At 30.8% G+C, this 18,870-nt stretch overlaps 3 protein-coding genes across 6 annotated transcripts; 1 reads left to right on the forward strand and 2 right to left on the reverse strand.

The window, feature by feature from the left end:
• Positions 1 to 4,448: 4,448 nt before the first annotated feature.
• Positions 4,449 to 6,177, reverse strand: LOC133033644 (uncharacterized). The gene is made up of 2 exons (XM_061108636.1): positions 5,630 to 6,177; positions 4,449 to 5,184 (listed from the first exon to the last, which is right to left on the reverse strand). The coding sequence occupies exons 1-2, from the start codon at positions 5,654 to 5,656 to the stop codon at positions 4,726 to 4,728; spliced, it is 486 nt and encodes a 161-aa protein (XP_060964619.1). The 5' UTR covers positions 5,657 to 6,177; the 3' UTR covers positions 4,449 to 4,725.
• A 93-nt stretch (positions 6,178 to 6,270) lies between these two features.
• Positions 6,271 to 8,357, reverse strand: LOC115706872 (disease resistance protein RPV1). Its single transcript, XM_030634630.2, has 2 exons — positions 7,785 to 8,357; positions 6,271 to 6,799 (listed from the first exon to the last, which is right to left on the reverse strand). The coding sequence occupies exons 1-2, from the start codon at positions 8,312 to 8,314 to the stop codon at positions 6,448 to 6,450; spliced, it is 882 nt and encodes a 293-aa protein (XP_030490490.2). The 5' UTR covers positions 8,315 to 8,357; the 3' UTR covers positions 6,271 to 6,447.
• A 1,592-nt stretch (positions 8,358 to 9,949) lies between these two features.
• On the forward strand, positions 9,950 to 15,960 carry LOC115718736 (uncharacterized). Of its 4 annotated transcripts, none has more exons than XM_061108639.1 (5): positions 9,950 to 10,342; positions 10,579 to 10,834; positions 11,945 to 12,044; positions 12,165 to 12,497; positions 13,650 to 15,960. In XM_061108639.1, exon 5 carries the CDS (start codon positions 14,199 to 14,201, stop codon positions 15,168 to 15,170), a length of 972 nt encoding a protein of 323 aa, XP_060964622.1. In that variant the 5' UTR covers positions 9,950 to 10,342; positions 10,579 to 10,834; positions 11,945 to 12,044; positions 12,165 to 12,497; positions 13,650 to 14,198; the 3' UTR covers positions 15,171 to 15,960. The 4 variants fall into 4 exon arrangements, with proteins under 4 accessions (XP_060964622.1, XP_060964621.1, XP_060964620.1 ...); XM_061108638.1 differs by having other exon boundaries at positions 11,963 to 12,044; XM_061108637.1 differs by lacking the exon at positions 11,945 to 12,044.
• Positions 15,961 to 18,870: the final 2,910 nt, after the last annotated feature.

The following is an 18,870-nucleotide window of genomic DNA, read 5'->3' on the forward strand; positions in this document are numbered from 1 at the left end:
TTAATCTATTTTTCAAGATAAAATTCGAAATTCTAGCATTTAAGAAATACAATTTCAAAAATTGATTAATAAAATAAAGAAAAAATATATTTTGAAAATTATTTAAATTTAGTTAAAAAAAAATAAATTTCAACTAAAAATAATTTTCTATTTAATTAAATGTCATGAAAAAGAAATATTTAAGTATGATGATAAAAATCAACTTAGATATTTAATTTTCAAATTAATTAAATGTATTAAATTCAAGAAATAAATAATTAAGTGTAGAGAAGGCTTAATTATTAATCTCTAGTTTAATACTAGGAAAAAATATATTTAAAATAAATTGTACCAAAATTAATTATATAAATAATTAATTTCACAATTTATAATATTTTCCTATTTAATATTAGAAATAATAAGTAGTCTCGAAATAACTATCTAGAAAATATCTTATTTGACTAAGTATCTTTTCCACAAAATTTGAAAAAATATCTAATTTAAGTTGTATTAGAAAAAAAATCTAGAACTTAAATATTTTTCAAATTTAAATTTAATTAAATATCAAAAATTAAGTTGTAACCACTTAATTTGAAAATATTCCATTTTAAGTTAATATTCGAAAAGATATTAACTTAAAAAATATCTAAAGAATCTTAATAACCAATGCCTAAAATTCCTCAACTTAATTTTGAAATTTTGAATTCAAAAGATATTCAGATTTAAGTTGGTTAGTTGAAGATAACTAAATATCAACTTAAATAGGAATATTTAATGAAAAATTTAAATTAAGTTCCAGAAAGAATCTAGATGGTTATAATTCTATATTTAATTAAATACAAGAAAATACACATAGTTTAGCTTAGAATAAAAAAAATTCTTTAAACTATGTTTTTCTTAAATTAATTTCAAAATAAATGAAATTAATTATGTTGCTAATCAATTTTTATTAGGTTAAACTAGTGTAATTAACCTAGTACAGTCATTCAAATCAGGCAAATGGGCCTTCACAATTGGGGTGGTTTGTGTGAGGGGGTGCTGGGTTCAGTATGTCGTACCCACTTCTATGGCTCCCAACTCTCACACAAGGCCCAAAAGAGAGGAATTTAACCTTAATAAGAACAACTGTTATTCATTGAGTAAGCCCAATAACTAAATGGGCCTAAATAAATTCTATCAAGAACTATGATAATTTATTTTAGCAACAACAACCTATATGTATCTATAATCAAATTAAACACATAGGCTCACACAGGCACACTTTGGATGGGTCCTATCATGTTGCTAGGTCATACACAGATGAAAGAAGATTGTAAAATTTACCTGTTACAAATTATTAACTTGACCAAGGGAGCCATCAGATCATTAGATCTGGCAAAAAGTAACCATGGCTATTTGCAATCAAGTAATAATAGGTTTTAAAGACTTACACATAAGCTAAAACACATACTCCTGCAACAAGGTTAGTTGGATAGTTGGATGTAGGATTTATTTAATTTTAAATTAAATATTTAATTTCGAAAATAATTAATTAAATAAATAAAAAAAATATTCGAAAATTTTAAAAAATTTAAAAAAAAATTCGAAATTTTAAAAAAATTTAAAATTAAACCTACAATTTTTGAAAAATTAGGTTTCAACCAACCTAAATATCATTTCAAAAATTTGCTAACTACTTTTAAATTTTAAATGTTATTTTATAAATAAAAATTAAATAAAAAATTAGAAAAGATAAATAAATATCTTTTTCAAATTTTTAAATGTAATTTAAATAAATAAAATAACAAAATTTAAAAAATTAGCAAAATATCTTATATCTATTTAAAATTACATGATTATAAATATCTTATTTTAAATTTAAATATGGTCAAAATATCTAAAAAGATTTAATTAAAAAATCTTAAAAGATAAGATATTTTTAAAATATCTTAAAAGATATTATAAATATCTTTAAAAGATAAGATATTTTTAAATATCTTAAAAGATATTATAAATATCTTAAAATATCTGACCTTAAATTTAAAAAAAAATATAATCAAATTTAAAAATAAGATAGATTTTTAAGCAAAAAGATAAATACTAATTCTATTCAAATTCAAATTACACTAATATCTTGAATTAAATTAAAAAAAATTTAAATTAATTCAAAATGATAATTAGAATTGAATTAGGAATAGTAATAGTATATATACAAAACCATACAAAAAATTGGAAGTTAATTCCATGAAAAAGTATGAAAAATTGAAGAAAATTGAAAAAATTCGAAACTGTACGGACAGTTCTGCGATCGCAGGAAACTATCAAGACGATTTTGTCAAATCTTTAAAAAATCATAACTAATTCAAATAAAATCCAAATTGAGTTCTGTAAAAGGCTAACTTGCTTAATTTTTTCCATACTATCCAATAAAAATAATGCCAGAACCGAAATAACAATTATTTTTCACGAAAATTTCACAATCATCAATCAATCATCAAATAACACTCAATACAACATGATACCATCCAAAGAACATACAAATAATCGTTTTAAAGTCCAAATTACATGTAAGTAAATCAATTACCATGGCTCTGAGGCCAGTTGTTGGAATTTATTTTACCAGGATCTTAGATCTACTCACAAGTATGTTTATTAACATCCTAAATATGAACTTTCTAAAACGATGAAATAAACACATATAAAGTTTAAGAAACCTTACATTGGGTGCAGCGGAATAATATGACTCCTTCCGTTCGTATATCTAGCCCTTGATTCCTTTCGTAGCGAGCATTATCAATATCCGAACCCGGATCTCTTTCACTGAATCTTTGATGCTGAAACTCCTTTGCTGATGATCTTTCTTCACGATCTTCCTCACTATGATTGAGGTATCACTTGATGTGTGTGGGCACTACTCTAATCACTAAGAGAGGTTCGAAATATTGAGGAAGAAAAGAGAGAGAGAGTGGCGGCTAGAGAAGAGAGTGGAGGCTCAGGTTTTTCTGATTCAGAAAGTGTGTTATTTTCCTGAAGCCTTCACTATCTATTTATAGCATTCCTCTAGGGTTTGATTTGAATTATATGGCATTAAAATAATGAAAAAATCATTTAAAAAAGCTACAAAGGTGGCCGACCATACACTTAATGGATTGGGCCTTGGGCTTTGCAATTTTGCAATTTTAACACCTTTTGTATCTGATTTTCTCAAAAATGCCAATTTCCTAATTCAATCATTTAAATGCCAATTCTAACTATTTAATAACTATAAATAATTATTAAATAATATTGTCATTTATCATATTTATTAATTGAACCATACAAAGTATCATAATTAACAAATATGCCCCTATAAACTCTTTCTTTACAATTTCGCCCTTACTTAGTGAAAAATTCACAAATAGACATAGTCTAATTTGAGAATTATAATTGATTAATCAAAACCAATTACATGAGTCTTACAAGCAATATTATCTCAACTAGTGGGGGGACCATGGGTCTATATAACCGAGCTTCCAATAAGTAGATCAAGAATTTAACACTAAAATTCACTAACTTATTAATTCTTCGTTGAATCCACGCATAGAACTTAGAATTGCACTCTCAGTATATAGAATGCTCTATATGTTCCACCATATAGACACATCATTAGTTATCCATTGTTATAATCCTAATGTGATCAATTATCCTCTATATGAATGATCTACACTGTAAAGGGATTAAATTACCGTTACACCCTACAATGTATTTATTCCTTAAAACACTTGACCCCGTATAAATGATATTTCAGCTTATGTGAAATGAGTACTCCACCATTTATGTTCGTTTGGTCAAGCTCGAAGGAGATCATCCTTTGCTTACTATTCGCCAGATAGAAGCTATAGATTCCATGTTTATGATAGCGCTCCCACTCAATTGCACTACCGTGTTCCCAAAATGTACGTATCACCCTGACCTAAAAGTAGGCTTAACTAACAAATCAAAGAACACGAATAGCCTTTCAAGATTGAGCCTAATCATATCTGGATTAAGATCATTTGATCTAGGATCAACTAGGCGATATTGACTTGAATAGATTTTACGGTAAGTTTAATTAAATTTAAGTCAAAGTTCAATATCGGTCCCTTCCGATGCATACTCCATGCATCCAACCTGAGCTTTACTTTAACCAATGTTCTGGAAAGAACATAGTATTTCTCCAAATACAAGTAAACTCTTGTTGTAGATTATCATATCAGTAAAACCCTATGTCTGATAAATCTAGGAAACTTTATTCACATAGTCATGTTTACTTTCCAATGTGTTGACGACACAATAAACAGGATCAAGTATGTGAAAAGGGTTTCAGATGAATTTATACATTATGTACATATAATCATGAAATAAATCATGTGAACCATGCAACATTAAATGTTATTTCTGATCTATATTAATAAGTAAATCTGATTATATTGAAATGAGTTTTATTTAGGGCATAAAACCCAACAGCATAGTGTACTTATCAATGTTTCTTTGTCCTTGTAAATTTGTCCCTTTTCTATTGTTTCATGTCGTTTGTCATTGATGATAATCATTTATGTGTTGTCGACTTCCTCTTCTTCTTCCTGGTTGTTTTCGAGTTGCTGTACCATTTTTGCAGCCCCAAGCTTTGCGTAGTCGGTGAAGTCGAAATATTCATCTACTGCTGTAGTTTTTTGTCTGTTGTTTTCTGGTTGTTGTATGGTTGATTCTGATGTCACTGTCCCTATTTCTAGGAAAAATGTATCATCTTCAACAGATCCAATCGTGTGCACATAATTGTTGCTTGGAAGTTGTTGCCGGGTTGTTTCCAAGTTGCTGCAAATATGCCTGTGCTGCGTTGTTGTCATACGATTTCATGATCATATTGTTGCACACCATTGTTTGGTTAGGTGGCGTCGTGTTGTTGGTTTTGTTCACACACAATGGGTACCTTGTAAAATCAACCTCTTTTGTTAATAGCTTTATGTAGAACAACAAACTTTTGTCATCCTTGATTTGTAGTGGTTGGCCTCCTTCCTTCAGTTGATATTTCAGTTGTAGTTGTGTTGATTCAGGGTTGCATTGGAGTTCTTCCATCATTATTCTCAGTAGTTCCTCAAAAGTGCAGTTGGTGGAAATTAATTGTCCACTTGATTCATATTCAACATAATTTTTGTTGTCATCCCAATACCCATTGCTTTGCACCAATATTTGTAATGGTTCCGTATCCTGAAATAATGTAAATTATTTACTTGTTTCAGTTTCTGTAGTTGCAAACAACTATTTCAATCTATCAAAACAACTAATAAACAACTCTTTCCAGCAACAACTTCTACAAGTAACATTTTGATCTGGACGACTATTTAAATCTATTAAATCAACTATCAAACAACTATTTTTTAAGCAATCAGTAATTAATAAGAATAGATTCATCTTTTCTCGTTTGCAGATCCCAAACTACTATTATTTTACTTGAACACAACTTGTAAACACTTGTTTACAAAATAAAACACTGTAGCACCTATTTATATGCGTTAAAGTTTTTTTTTTTTGTTGATATTCACCAACATTTCATTATTATTTCAATTAAATCTGGTTTTCATCAATCAATAACAAATTTCAATTATTTGACAATAAAAGATTTCACGATGTTCTTGCAAAAAAATTGTATTACCTTCAATTCTCTTTCTGATTCAACCATGTGTGAGTTTCAATGATTTACAGATCTGCTTCTATTCGATTATTCACATCTGAATGCGATTTCCTTTTTCACTGATTGTTGCTTTTGAGTTTTTTTTTGTACAGTAATGGAGGTTGAATGATTTTTTTTCTTTCCGTTCCTGTATTTGGATTTTCAGGATTTAACTTGTTTTCCAAATGATCTACATTTTTTTAAATCTGATTTTCCTAATTTTGGAAGGAAAATGGTTGAGAATGGGTTGTTGGGGTTAGACGTCTGGGTCACGAAGAAGAATGCGGCTGGGTCACGAAGAAGATGGAGGCTTCCGTTTTCCTTGGCCGGTATTTTTGTAATTAACAACTTTTAGTTTCTATTTTTGTTTATTTCTTTTTTTGGGGTCATAAATGTAAATTTAATCCATTTTTGGTTTAATATAGAAAAAGTCTCAAAATTTAAACACACAAAATTATAAAATTTTTAACTTATGTAAGAGAAAAAAATTAACTAAGTTGAAAAGAAAATTATTTGCCCATGAAAAATAAATACATATACATTATATTTTCAAAAAAAAATATTAACTTAATTAATTAGGTCTTAAGTTTTGTAAAAAATATTCTAATAAAATTAAGAAAATATTAAAGAGTAAATTTAATTAATATAATATATACTAGTAGCGGTAACAAAAGCACAAACAGGGGGCAGTCCCTATATACAAGAACAATTAAACTAAAGCTTTAAATTAATCAAATTAATTACCCAAGAGTATATGTCCTGGCATGTTCGACTTCCTAAATAAGTAGAAGATACTATTATTAATGCAGTTTATTAAATGCCTTCATCACACCTCTAAAATTACCACAATCACTCCCGTATTGTCTGGTAGTCTTTCCATCAATCGTGATATCACAATATGAGGATGAATGGGTCCCTTGATCCACACCCAAGACATACTCAATTACAGGTACTACAACGTTGAAGAAAAAGTAACCAAATAGAGGAAACACAACAAGGAAAAGGAAAACTAGGAGGAAAAGTGCGCGAACAACCCCAAATGCACTCCGTATCCATGGAATTATAAGACTCTCTACAACTTTTGGCGGCATCACGTTACTCAATTGAGATGATATATCTTCAACTATATCCCTTATAAAGCTGGCTTCATCCCTTTTATGTTAAACACATTAAATTAATTAATCTATTAATAATAATTATCTAACTAAAAATACATACTGAATGAATGTACTTTCTTAACGTAAGTAACTAACAATTATCCACTGCATAGATAGAAAATAACTGCTACTAATAATTCATCAAAGTTATCACTTGAAAGTACCTCTACTTTAATATGCTGATTCCAAAATCTTTATCAACTTCTTTCTAATTAATAGTCTTCATTTTCAGATAAAAATAGAGTATATTATATGTATATATAACAGCTAGCAAATAGTTATATTTTTTTTTTTTTCACAAAAGTAATTATATCAGTTAGTAATATTTTTATTTTTTAATTTTAAAAAAAAGTATGTTCTGTAAAGTTTATTTTTATTATTTGATTTTATTTAAGTCGGATCCAGATCTGAATTCGGGTCAGGGGTCTAGCCCCGAAGTCTGAGATCTGGGTGAAGATCGAAGCCAGAGACGGGGTCTGAGGTCCAAGTTCGGGGTTGGGGTCCAAGTTCTGAATTCGGGGTTGAATCTAAGTTAGGGTTTCAATTCGGATTCAGGTCGAGATCCGAATCGAGTTCAGGTGAGAGTCTAAAATATTAATTAAGAAGAAAAAACTGCTTAAATAAATTTTAAAAGTTATTTTTTTTTTAATTTTTAAAATTTTAATTCTTAATTAAAATAATTTTAAAGAGCATGTTTTTTAAAAAATAATTTCATTTCTCTAATTTAAAAACAGAAAATCAAATAAAAAAAAATATTAGCAAACGTCCAAACACCACCTAAAATAACAAATCAAATCAGAAAATAATTAAGTCAAACAAAAAAAATTAAAATAAATCCTATGAATAAATAAAAATAATCCCAAAACAAACAAAGATTTTCTTTTTGCCATGGAGATAGTATATCTAAAACAAGTTAAAATAAAGGAAAAATGAATTATCAACGATATCAGTTAATATTAATTAAGCATATTTAAGGATACCTGTAGTTTTGTATATCCAAACCAGCAAGAGCAGTAACTTCTTTTAAGGCAGTCCTCCAGCCATTAATCCTTTCCATCTCATCCTTTAGATTTTGTTCGTGAACAGCAAATGACTCGCCGAAACGCCCTGTCTGTTTGCGAATATCAGATGGATCGATGTTGTAGAAGATGGGTATTACGATTTGACCTCTTGTTTTCATACAATCAATGATTTTGACGAGTTCATCCAAACACCATGTGGATGAAGCATAGTTTGGTGAGAAAATCACGATTGAACACTTTGAATCTTCTATGGCTTGGAGTAGTTGTGTAGATATATATCGACCTCTTTCGATTTGATCATCATCTATGAAGCTTTTTATTCCTTTTGCAAACAAAGAAACTCTCAAATGACCCATGAAGTTCTTTCGAGTGTCCTCACCTCTAAAACTCAAGAATACATCATACTTTGGTGAATCAATATTTAGAATTGTATCAGTGATTGGAGAACTACATGAACTTGAATTCCTGGAAGATTGTTCTGTTTCCATTTCTTTTTGTTGAAACCAGCACAACACGTCTTCTCTTATACTAGCTACCGCCAATTAATAATATGTTGACTTCAAATGACTTTGGGGAAAATAGAAGGGAAATTTTATTTACACCCCAAAATTTTCTAAAGGCACCCCATTTTAATAATTTTTATTTTATAAAAAATTTATATCTTTAATTGACCTAAATTCTTTTAACTTTTTTTTTCCAATTTATATTCTTAAAAAATATACCTATCAAACAAAAATAAATTATATTTTAAATATTATGAGAAAAAAATTATATAAAATTTTCTTAGAAAAAATTTAAAAAAAATATACATGAGTTAGAAAAAATTATGAAAATAAAATCAAAATAAGTATTGAAATTAACATAAAATAATGTGAGAAAAAATTTTTAAAAAAATATTAAGAGTAATTTTTAAAAATTATTTAAGTTTATATTTTTTTTAATAATGGGATGTACTTATCATTTTGTGGGGTGTAAATAGAATTCCCCAAAATAAAAATGACTTTAAAGTTGACTTGAATGTTGTTCATTCTCAATGGAAGTTGTATGACAATTTCAAAAAATAAAAATGATAAAAAATTTGGGGAAAGGGGACCACAAATGACTTTTCTTTTCAGTGAGGAAATTAAATTATTGAATACGTGTACAGTATTTTTGTTGTAGAACTCTTGTACTGATTCAATTGAGAATAAACAATATTCAAGTTCTCTCATAAAAACTTTTATCAAAAAAAAGGGTCCTCCTCACCAAATCCTCTCTAAATCTTAATTTTTCAAAATATTATTTTTATTGTTTTTTTTTAATTATATTATTCTAAATTTATGGGTTCAGTTTCTTATATATTTTTATTCTTATTTATTTGTTTTTTTTTTTTCAGGTGTCCGTATTTATATATTTTTATTCTTATTTATTTGTTTTTTTTTTCAGGTGTCCGTATTTATTTATTTTTATTCGATAAAGATTTTTTTTTTTCACTGTCCATCATTATTTTTTATATGATATTATATTATATCCTATTTCTTACCATATTGACAAGTTTTTGTTATCTCTTTGTTCTTTTAATTTTAGGTATTCTATTTCTTGATATATCTAGAACAAATAATTAGTATTTTTATCTTTTAAAGTAGGGGTTTTCATTAAATTGTACAAACCGTCCGCACCGCACCATATTGTATAAAAATACGGTTTAAAATCTTTTACGGTACGATTTGCGGTTTTAAATTTAATAATTGCGATTCAAACCGCACCGCACTATATATTACAAAGTGACCAATTTTTACAATATAATTTTTATTCTTTTTTTAATCTAAGAATTTATATATATATATCTTTATATATTAAAAGTGTCTATCTAACGGTATTTCTTGGTTTGACAGAATATACTTAAAAATAAAAGAATATTCTGTTAAATTTAACGATTAGGTTTGATCTCCCGTTAACAAATAAACCCAATAATTAAACCCAAAAAATTAAACAATCTTTTAAATATTAATAATATCTTTTTAAATTAAAAAAATCATCTTAGTCACATATCTCTCTAACAAACTTATCTTGGAGAATATTAATATATTTTTTTTTTTTTAAAAAAAAATATATTAAAATTGGCTATCTACAACTATTTTTCGATTTTTCTCTTAATTTCCTATCAACTCCGATCCCTTTCCAAAAGGACTATCAAAAGGTGTGATTCCCCATTCTATAACCATTTTTCCCTTTTTCTCTTAATTTCTTATCAATTTCAATCCCAGAAGGACTATGAATTGGGTTAGTTGCGATTCCAAAATTCTTCATCCTCTTTCTTCATTCGAATGATTCCAGCTATAACAATGGGTGTGCGATAAACAAATTAGTTGCGATTCTTCATCCCCATTTTCGTAGCCCTAGCTATCATTCACTCTCTCTCCCAATTCTTTCTCTAAATCGCACTCCCACCGACTGTTAGGAGTGAGATACCTTAGGACCAGCAACAATCACTTCGCCATTTCTATTACCAATCTCTTAAGTTGGGTGGTGGTGGGGTAAGTACGAACTTCATCACAATTCATCTAACCTCTTTATAAATAAAGTTGTTGTAGTCATATAAACATGAATTTTATCATGTTCTTGATTCATGAATTGACATATATTGACATATATAAACAATTTTTAATCCTTGAATGAAATCAAAGACATGAAGTCAAATATCATTCTCTACCATTATTGATCCTTTTTTTTATTGTAATTCTTCTTTCTTCTCTGCGATTTGTGGGTGAAGAGATCGACAAACCAAGTCTGGGTGTTGAGATACGGTACGACATGGAATGGGGAGAGGATATTGTTCCAAGATTGGGTCAATGTGGTGGCTTACGTCAGGGTTAAATGACGTGAATGATTCTGAAATTCTTCTTCCTCTTCTGCCGCTAACAATTAAGCTCAATTTTCACTGTAATCGTCATTTAACCCTAAAGATTGTGGGTGAAAGAACAACTCGACCGATTCGGCTTGCAACAATGACTACAACTCGATGGCTGGTTAGTGAATTTATTCTTTAACTATTTTCTCGACTTTATTTTCTTCTTTATCTTTTGTTGTGGAAAACAATGTACCTGGTTATGGATTGGGTATAGATTTACTATTTTATTAGAATGACTACCCATTAAGGTAATTTATTGCTATGATCTTCTATCTTTGGTTCAAAAAAAGTGATAGCGAGACTATGATAGAATTGGTTTGTGGCTGGTGAATAACATTGTATTCTTTTTTGTTGCTAGAATATCCAATAACTAAACATTTAGGTGATTTTAGGTCAAGTTTTGATCGATTATGATCATAGATTTGAACAAAAGTAGTGCAACCAAAGATTTTTAGCAGTAGTTCTGAGGAAAAAAGTGAAAGATGAGGGAAAGTTTGAAGTAGAAGAGAACGATGAGTTTTGAAATATAAGAAACGAAATGTGTTGCAGAGACTACTTTTCATGTACTGTGTATTATGCTTTCTTTCTTTCTTTCAAGTTTTAATGTCACAATTTGGTTTACCACAAAGTTTAACTAGGACAACCTTATAATATATATATGTGTGTGTACAGAGTACAATTGGTAATAATTTTGTGTAGATAATTCATTGATCATAAAATACATGAGAGTGTGACAAATAAGTTTGTTCTTCTTCATTGAAATATTTCACTAAGATGATGATTTTTCAGTTGTTTGTAAGATAGAAATGGTTGTGAAAATCCTTCACTATATATAATATCACTCATATTTCAGCCAACAAAATTCTTAATAAATAGGAAAAAAGGAAATGAAAAAAAAAATCTTATTTATGAGTTATTTTGTGATGGAAAAGTTAAATAAAAAAGATATTAGCAAGAAGCTTAAATAGAAATGGGTTAGTAAATTATATTGGAAATATGAATTGTCTTTTGGAATCTTTTACTCTGCTATTGAGAAGACAAGTATTTGAAATTTGAATTGTCAATAGGTTCGTAATCTTTTAGTCCTTTTGAATTGGGAAGTCCTGCAGTTGTTTGGGGTATTGAAAAATGTCAGCCACTGAAGAGTAATTTGATGTATATTTAATTTGATGTATGAAGAAACAAGTTTAGTACTATTGTTTTAATTATATGCTGATTAAAAGCTTAGTTTGATAATTCATGGCAGAGATGGTGAGATTTTGTGGTTTGCCGAGTGAAGTTGTGGAAAAAATTCATGTTGTGGGTACTTGCAATAGAGCTTGTTCACGGTCATGCTCCTTTCTCAAGATACCCTCCAATGAAAATGCAAGTTTGCTCAATCTGCTAGACTATAATTACTTTAATTATAAATAGAGTTTAATCTGAATGAATTTTTAAATTGTGATTAGGTACTATTAATGACACAGCAAAGTGGACCTCCTGGCCTTCCTAATCACATTCAGAACTAATTTTTAAACTCCCTTGTTTTCTTGTTAAATTACTACCTTTACCTTTGAAATTGTTTATTATATATTGTTGTAACATCAATATGACTACTATATAGCAATAAGTTGCAAATACTGAGACAAAGGTATTACTATGCAATGTGGAGTGCTGATGGGACACTATATATGATGTTAATAAACATAGATGGATGCTACTTGATCGATAGAAATTTCAATTTTAGAAGGGTTAAGATGAGATTCCCATTTCCTTGCAAACACACAAACCATGACCATGAGGTAAATATATATATAGATATATATCATATATAATCCGAAAGAAATTCATACAAACAGAAGAGAATGTTTGGGTTTGTGACTTATTTTGTGCAGTGATAGTGAGCCAATTTTAGTTGACATTTACTTACTTCATTGCATATTTGTCTTTGTTCGCGATATTATGTGGAAAATCCGGTTTAGTTTAGCGGAAAGAATGAGGCTTTACTAATAGGAGCACTTGTTACGATTACATGATTTTCTTTTATTAATCTTGATTAGCATTAATAAGCTATATCTATTTGTATTTGGTATTTTTTTCCTTTTGTGTTCTCTCTTTAATTATAATGTCCAGGCTATAATTACATGATTTTTGAGTACAATAATTAAGTGTGTAGCCACTTGGGGATAACTTAAGTGGTTGGGTGTGTGAGTGTGTAAGAGATGTATAGCGGGATGAGTTGAAATTCATATTATAACATTTGAATAACAATGTGTATATTATAGGTTTATATACACAATTATGACATTCTTAACAAGTTTACTTTCATAAAATATGTCGTTTATAAAATAATTTATAATTAGTTACCGAATTCTTAAACAAAAACCACTAGAACTTAAATAAAATAAATATTTACGTGGCTCGCCACGTAACTTTCACCTAGTATTATATAAAATGTAGCTATATAACAAAATTCTTGGTTTATGAGAAATTATTGGGTGACTTTTTTTTTAAAAAAAAATTTTGTATTCAAAAATAATATTTATTATGTTAAACTAAACGTCTTTCATTAAGTTTTTTAAAAAATATATATATTATATATAAATTAAATTCATATAAAGTAACTTTAATATCGCAATATGTTAAACCCTAAAATATAAATTAAACTTTTCAATTGGCAGCCGAAGATGGTATACGATTGAAGCCTACCTCTGTTGTAATTCATCTTCTCTTCCTCTGCTTTCTATCTACAAAATAATAAATAAGTTCATTTTTTTTTCCAAGTTTCTAATATGAATTTGAAGGAACAGTAAATATATGTGTTGGATCTTTTGTTTTTTTTTTTTTGAACTGATATATGTTGGATCTTAAATATAAATATATATATATAATATATTTTTTGATATACGAAGGAAATTTTGAAATCATTTTTTTTTGTGGAAATCGATTTTCAGAATAGGAAAGTTAGTGAAAGTTAGCAGGAGGCACAAAGCTCATGACGAAATTGTGACTCTATACAAGGTATATATTAATTTGAATTGAAAGCTTGCTTTCTTTGTTTTTTATTCATTTTCTTTAGTACGTTGTTATTTCTTGGGTTAAATTGTTCTTCTATTATTTTTTTTCCTTTCGTATTTGGTGGATCGCATGAAAAGTTTGCCATAAACTTTTATAAATAATTCTCATTGATGAAAATAATTTTGACTAATTTTATCAAGAATTAGTTATAGAATCAGTTAGATTCTATTGTCGGTTATGTTAGTTAGACTGTGTCAGTAATGTTAGTTGGTTTTGTTATCTCTCTGTATTCATTCTCTGCCTATATAAGGCTCTCTATTGTATTTTTCCATTCAACACAGAATGATAAAAATACTTCTTCTCCAGTTTCTCTGTTCTAATATGGTATCAGAAGAAATTGCCTAAATCTTCAAGCTTTTTCACCCTTTCATCCATGGTGAGGACACGAGCAACTATCTTGGCTACTTCCACCGATCCCGTGGTCGATGCCCCTGCTCCGATCGATCCCCAACCATCTTCAAACTTCCGCTGATAACAATAACAATCGAGCTCAGTCACCAGCTCCTCCACCTGTTCAACAAACTCAACCCGATCGTCCTGCCTACGAGGACATCAGAAGTCCCTATTATCTGAGTAATGCAGACCATCCGGGGCTCGTTCTTGCTACTCGAATTCTTACAGATCGAAACTTCCAACCATGGCGCAGAGACTTCAAGATCTCCATTGGAGCCCGCAATAAAACTCCATTTCTTGAAGGTATACTCCCTCAACCCCCTCCTAATGATTCTCTCTTTGGTTCTTGTATCCGATGTAACCAAATGGTTATGTCTTGGATCTTACATTCGATCTCACCTGAGATCAAAAGCAGCATCATGTACCTTGACACTGCTGCCGAGATGTGGACAGTATTACACAATCGATTTAATCAAGGAAATGGGCCAAGAATCTTTGAGCTCAATGAAACCCTTACTTATCTTCATCAAGGGGAAGATTCTCTTAGCTCTTACTTCACTAAACTCACGACCATTTGGGATGAAATTCATCAATTGAGGCCAAAACTTCCCTGCACTTGTGCTGCAGCAACTCAGTCCCAAGATCATACTAATCATGATCAAGTCCTTCAATTTCTTAAAGGACTTAATGAAACTTACCATGCTGTTCGTGACCAGCTATTACTCCTTGACCCTTGTCCCCCTCTCAACAAAGTTTTTTCAATGACTGTCAATCAAGAACGCCAAAGAACCATTGGCCATCGAACCATCCCCACCTTTGCTGCCACTGCTACTTCCACACCAGCAGCCAATAAGACAGATCCTGCCCCTGCTGCTAATCAGACTTCAAGAAACAAAAAGCCCTGTCCAATGTGTACCCACTGTCAAAAATCTGGGCATTATAAGGACAAATGCTATTTTTTTGCATGGTTTTCCTCCAGGATATGGCACTCGAAAGCCAACTGATCCATCAACTGTTGGGTTTTATGCCCTAAATAAAACTCATTTCAATATAATCAGATTTACTTATTAATATAGATCAGAAATAACATTTAATGTTGCATGGTTCACATGATTTATTTCATGATTATATGTACATAATGTATAAATTCATCTGAAACCCTTTTCACATACTTGATCCTGTTTATTGTGTTGTCAACACATTGGAAAGTAAACATGACTATGTGAATAAAGATTCCTAGATTTATCAGACATAGGGTTTTACTGATATGATAATCTACAACAGAGTTTACTTGAATTTGGAGAAATGCTATGTTCTTTCCAGAGCATTGGTTAAAGTAAAGCTCAGGTTGGATGCATGGAGTATACATCGGAAGGGACCGATATTGAACTTTGACTTAGATTTATTAAACTTACCATAATATCTATTCAAGTCAATATCGCCTAGTTGATCCTAGATCAAATGATCTTAATCCTGTTATGATTAGGCTCAATCTCAGGAGGCTATTCGTGTTCTTTGATTTGTTAGTTAAGCCTACTTTTAGGTCAGGGTGATACGTACATTTTGGGAACACGGTAGTGCAATTGAGTGAGAGCGCTAACATAAACATGGAATCTATAGCTTCTATCTGGCGAATAGTAAGTAAAGGATGATCTCCTTCGAGCTTGACCAAACGAAAATAAATGGTGGAGATCTCATTTCACATAAGCTGAAATATCATTTATACGGGGTTAAGTGTTTTAAGGATTAAATACATTGTAGGGTGTAACGGTAATCTAATCCCTTTACAGTGTAGATCATTCATATAGAGGATCATTGATCAAATTAGGATTATAACAATGGATAACTAATGATGTTTCTATATGGTGGAACATATAGAGCATTCTATATACTGAGAGTGCAATTCTAAGTTCTATGCGTGGATTCAACGAAGAATTAATAAGTCAGTGAATTTAGGTTATAAATTCTTGATCTGCTTATTGGAAGCTCGGTTATATAGACCCATGGTCCCCACACTAGTTGAGATAATATTGCTTGTAAGACTCATATAATTGGTTTTGATTAATCAATTATAATTCTCAATTTAGACTACGTCTATTTGTGAATTTTTCACTAAGTAAGGGCGAAATTGTAAAGAAAGAGTTTTAGGGGCTTATTTATTAATTATGATACTTTGTACGGTTCAATTAATAAATATGATAAATGACAATATTATTTAATAATTATTTATAGTTATTAAATAGTTAGAATTGGCATTTAAATGGTTGAATTAGAAAATTGGCGTTTTTGAGAAAATCAGATGCAGAAAAGATAAAACTGCAAAATTGCAAAAAGTGAGGCCCAAATCCACTTGTATAGGGCCGGCCACTTTTGTAGGGAATTTAAACTGATAATTTCATTATTTTAATGCCAAATAATTCAAACCTAACCCTAGTGGAATGCTATAAATAGATAGTGAAGGCTTCAGGAAAACTGACACTTCTGATTCAAAAAAACCTGAGCCTTCTCTTTCCCTATCTGGCCGACCACCCCCTCTCTCTTTCTTCCCTCTTGAATTTTGAAATTCTTAGAGTGAGAATAGTGCCCACACACATCAAGTGATACCTCAATCATTGTGAGAAAGATCGTGAAGAAAGACTTTCAGCAAGAAGGAGTTTCAACAGTAAAGAATCAGAGAAAGAGATCCAGGTTCAGATATTGATAATGCTCTGCTACAGAAAGGAATCATAGGCTAGATATCTGAACGGAAGGAGTCATATTATTCCGCTGCACCCAATGTAAGGATTACTAAACTTTATATGTGTTTATTTCATCGTTTTAGAAAGTTCATATTTAGGGTGTTAATCAACATACTTGTGAGTAGATCTAAGATCCTGGTAAAATAATTTCCAACATCAACTTCAAGAAAACTAGACCAGAATTCAACAAATCGGGCTCCTCAAACCATGTAGATTTCCACTCCTAGCATTGATATCTCCCAGTCTCAACTTACCAATTCTCAATGCCAACAAATCATCAATATGTTAACTCAACAACTCCAACCTACAACACTCCACAGCAGAATATATGGATATGCAGTTCAAAGATCATTTAACTGAACTTGGAATTGAATCCCAATATACTGCTCCAAGCACTCCACAGCAGAATGGAGTTGCAGAAAGAAGAAATCGCACTCTCTTAGAAATGGTTAGGTCTATGCTGAGTTATTCAACTCTGTCTACGTCCTTCTGGGGATATGCTATTCAAATGGCAAATGACATTTTAAATGTTGTTCCATCTAAAGCAGTCCCTAAGACACCCGTCGAACTATGGAATGGTCGTACACCTAGTTTACGCCATTATAGGATTTGGGGGTGCCCTGCTCACGTCTTAAGAAAGAAAGAAGGCAAACTGGAATCGCGAACTGAAGTTTGCATGTTTGTCGGAAATTCTAAAGAGACTAGGGGTGGACTATTCTATAGTCACAAGGATAACAAAGTGTTTGTTTCTACAAATGCTACTTTCCTTGAAGATAACTATATGAAAGACAATAAACCGAAAAGTGAAATTGTATTAGAGGAAATGCTCACGAATCTTTGTTCCTTCAAATGTACCATCCTCTTCTACTCAAGAAGAGGAACATCCCACTCCCTCAGTTGTAGCAACTGAGAAAACTACTACCAAAGCTCCTGTTCAGAAGGTCACCGCTCCTCGTTGTAGTGGGAGGGTTTCTACAAAACCATCTCGTTATGGCTTGGATGGTGAAATCAATATGGTCGTTGGTGACGGTATTGATGACGACCCATTAACCTATAAACAGGCAATGGCAAGTCCGCAACGGAAGCGATGGTCAGCCGGTATGGATTCAGAAATGGATTCCATGGAAAAGAACAAAGTCTGGGAATATGTAGAACCACCTGATGATTTTCGTCCAGTTGGATGTAAATGGGTCTACAAGAAGAAAAGAGGTGCTGGAGGCGAAGTTGAAACTTTCAAAGCTAGACTGGTCGCCAAGGGTTATACCCAAAGAGAAGGTGTGGACTATGAGGAAACTTTTAGTCCGGTTGCCATGCTCAAATCCATCCGAATTCTTCTCTCCATAGCCGCTGCTTCAGATTATGAAATTTGGCAAATGGATGTCAAGACAGCTTTTCTTAATGGGCTTCTTGAAGAAACCATCTATATGGAGCAACCAGAAGGTTATGTTCTTCCTGGGCGGGAGAATAAAGTTTGCAAATTAAATAGGTCCATATATGGACTTAAGCAAGCTTCTCGCTCATGGAATAAAAGGTTTGATGAGATCATCAAAACCTACGGCTTTCATCAGAATGAAGATGAACCTTGTGTTTACCAACTCAAGGAAAACCAAGTAGTAGTATTCCTGGTCCTTTATGTTGATGACATTTTGATCATTGGCAACAATGTCAAGAAAATTACTCACATCAAGGAATGGCTTGACACTCAATTCGACATGAAAGACTTGGGTGAGGCAGCCTATGTTCTTGGTATTCGCATTGTCGAATCGAAAGAACAGATCCCTTGCTCTCTCTCAAACAGCTTACATTGACAAAGTTCTAGAGAGATTTTCCATGACCAATACCAATGGGGCAAACATGCCCTCTAGACATGGTATCCGTCTATCTAAGGAACAGTGTCCTACTAATCCTCAAGAGATAGAAGACATGGCAAAAATTCCTTATGCTTCTGCAGTTGGAAGTCTAATGT

This window comes from Cannabis sativa, chromosome 1, assembly GCF_029168945.1.
Source record: "Cannabis sativa cultivar Pink pepper isolate KNU-18-1 chromosome 1, ASM2916894v1, whole genome shotgun sequence".
Lineage (NCBI taxonomy): Eukaryota > Viridiplantae > Streptophyta > Magnoliopsida > Rosales > Cannabaceae > Cannabis > Cannabis sativa.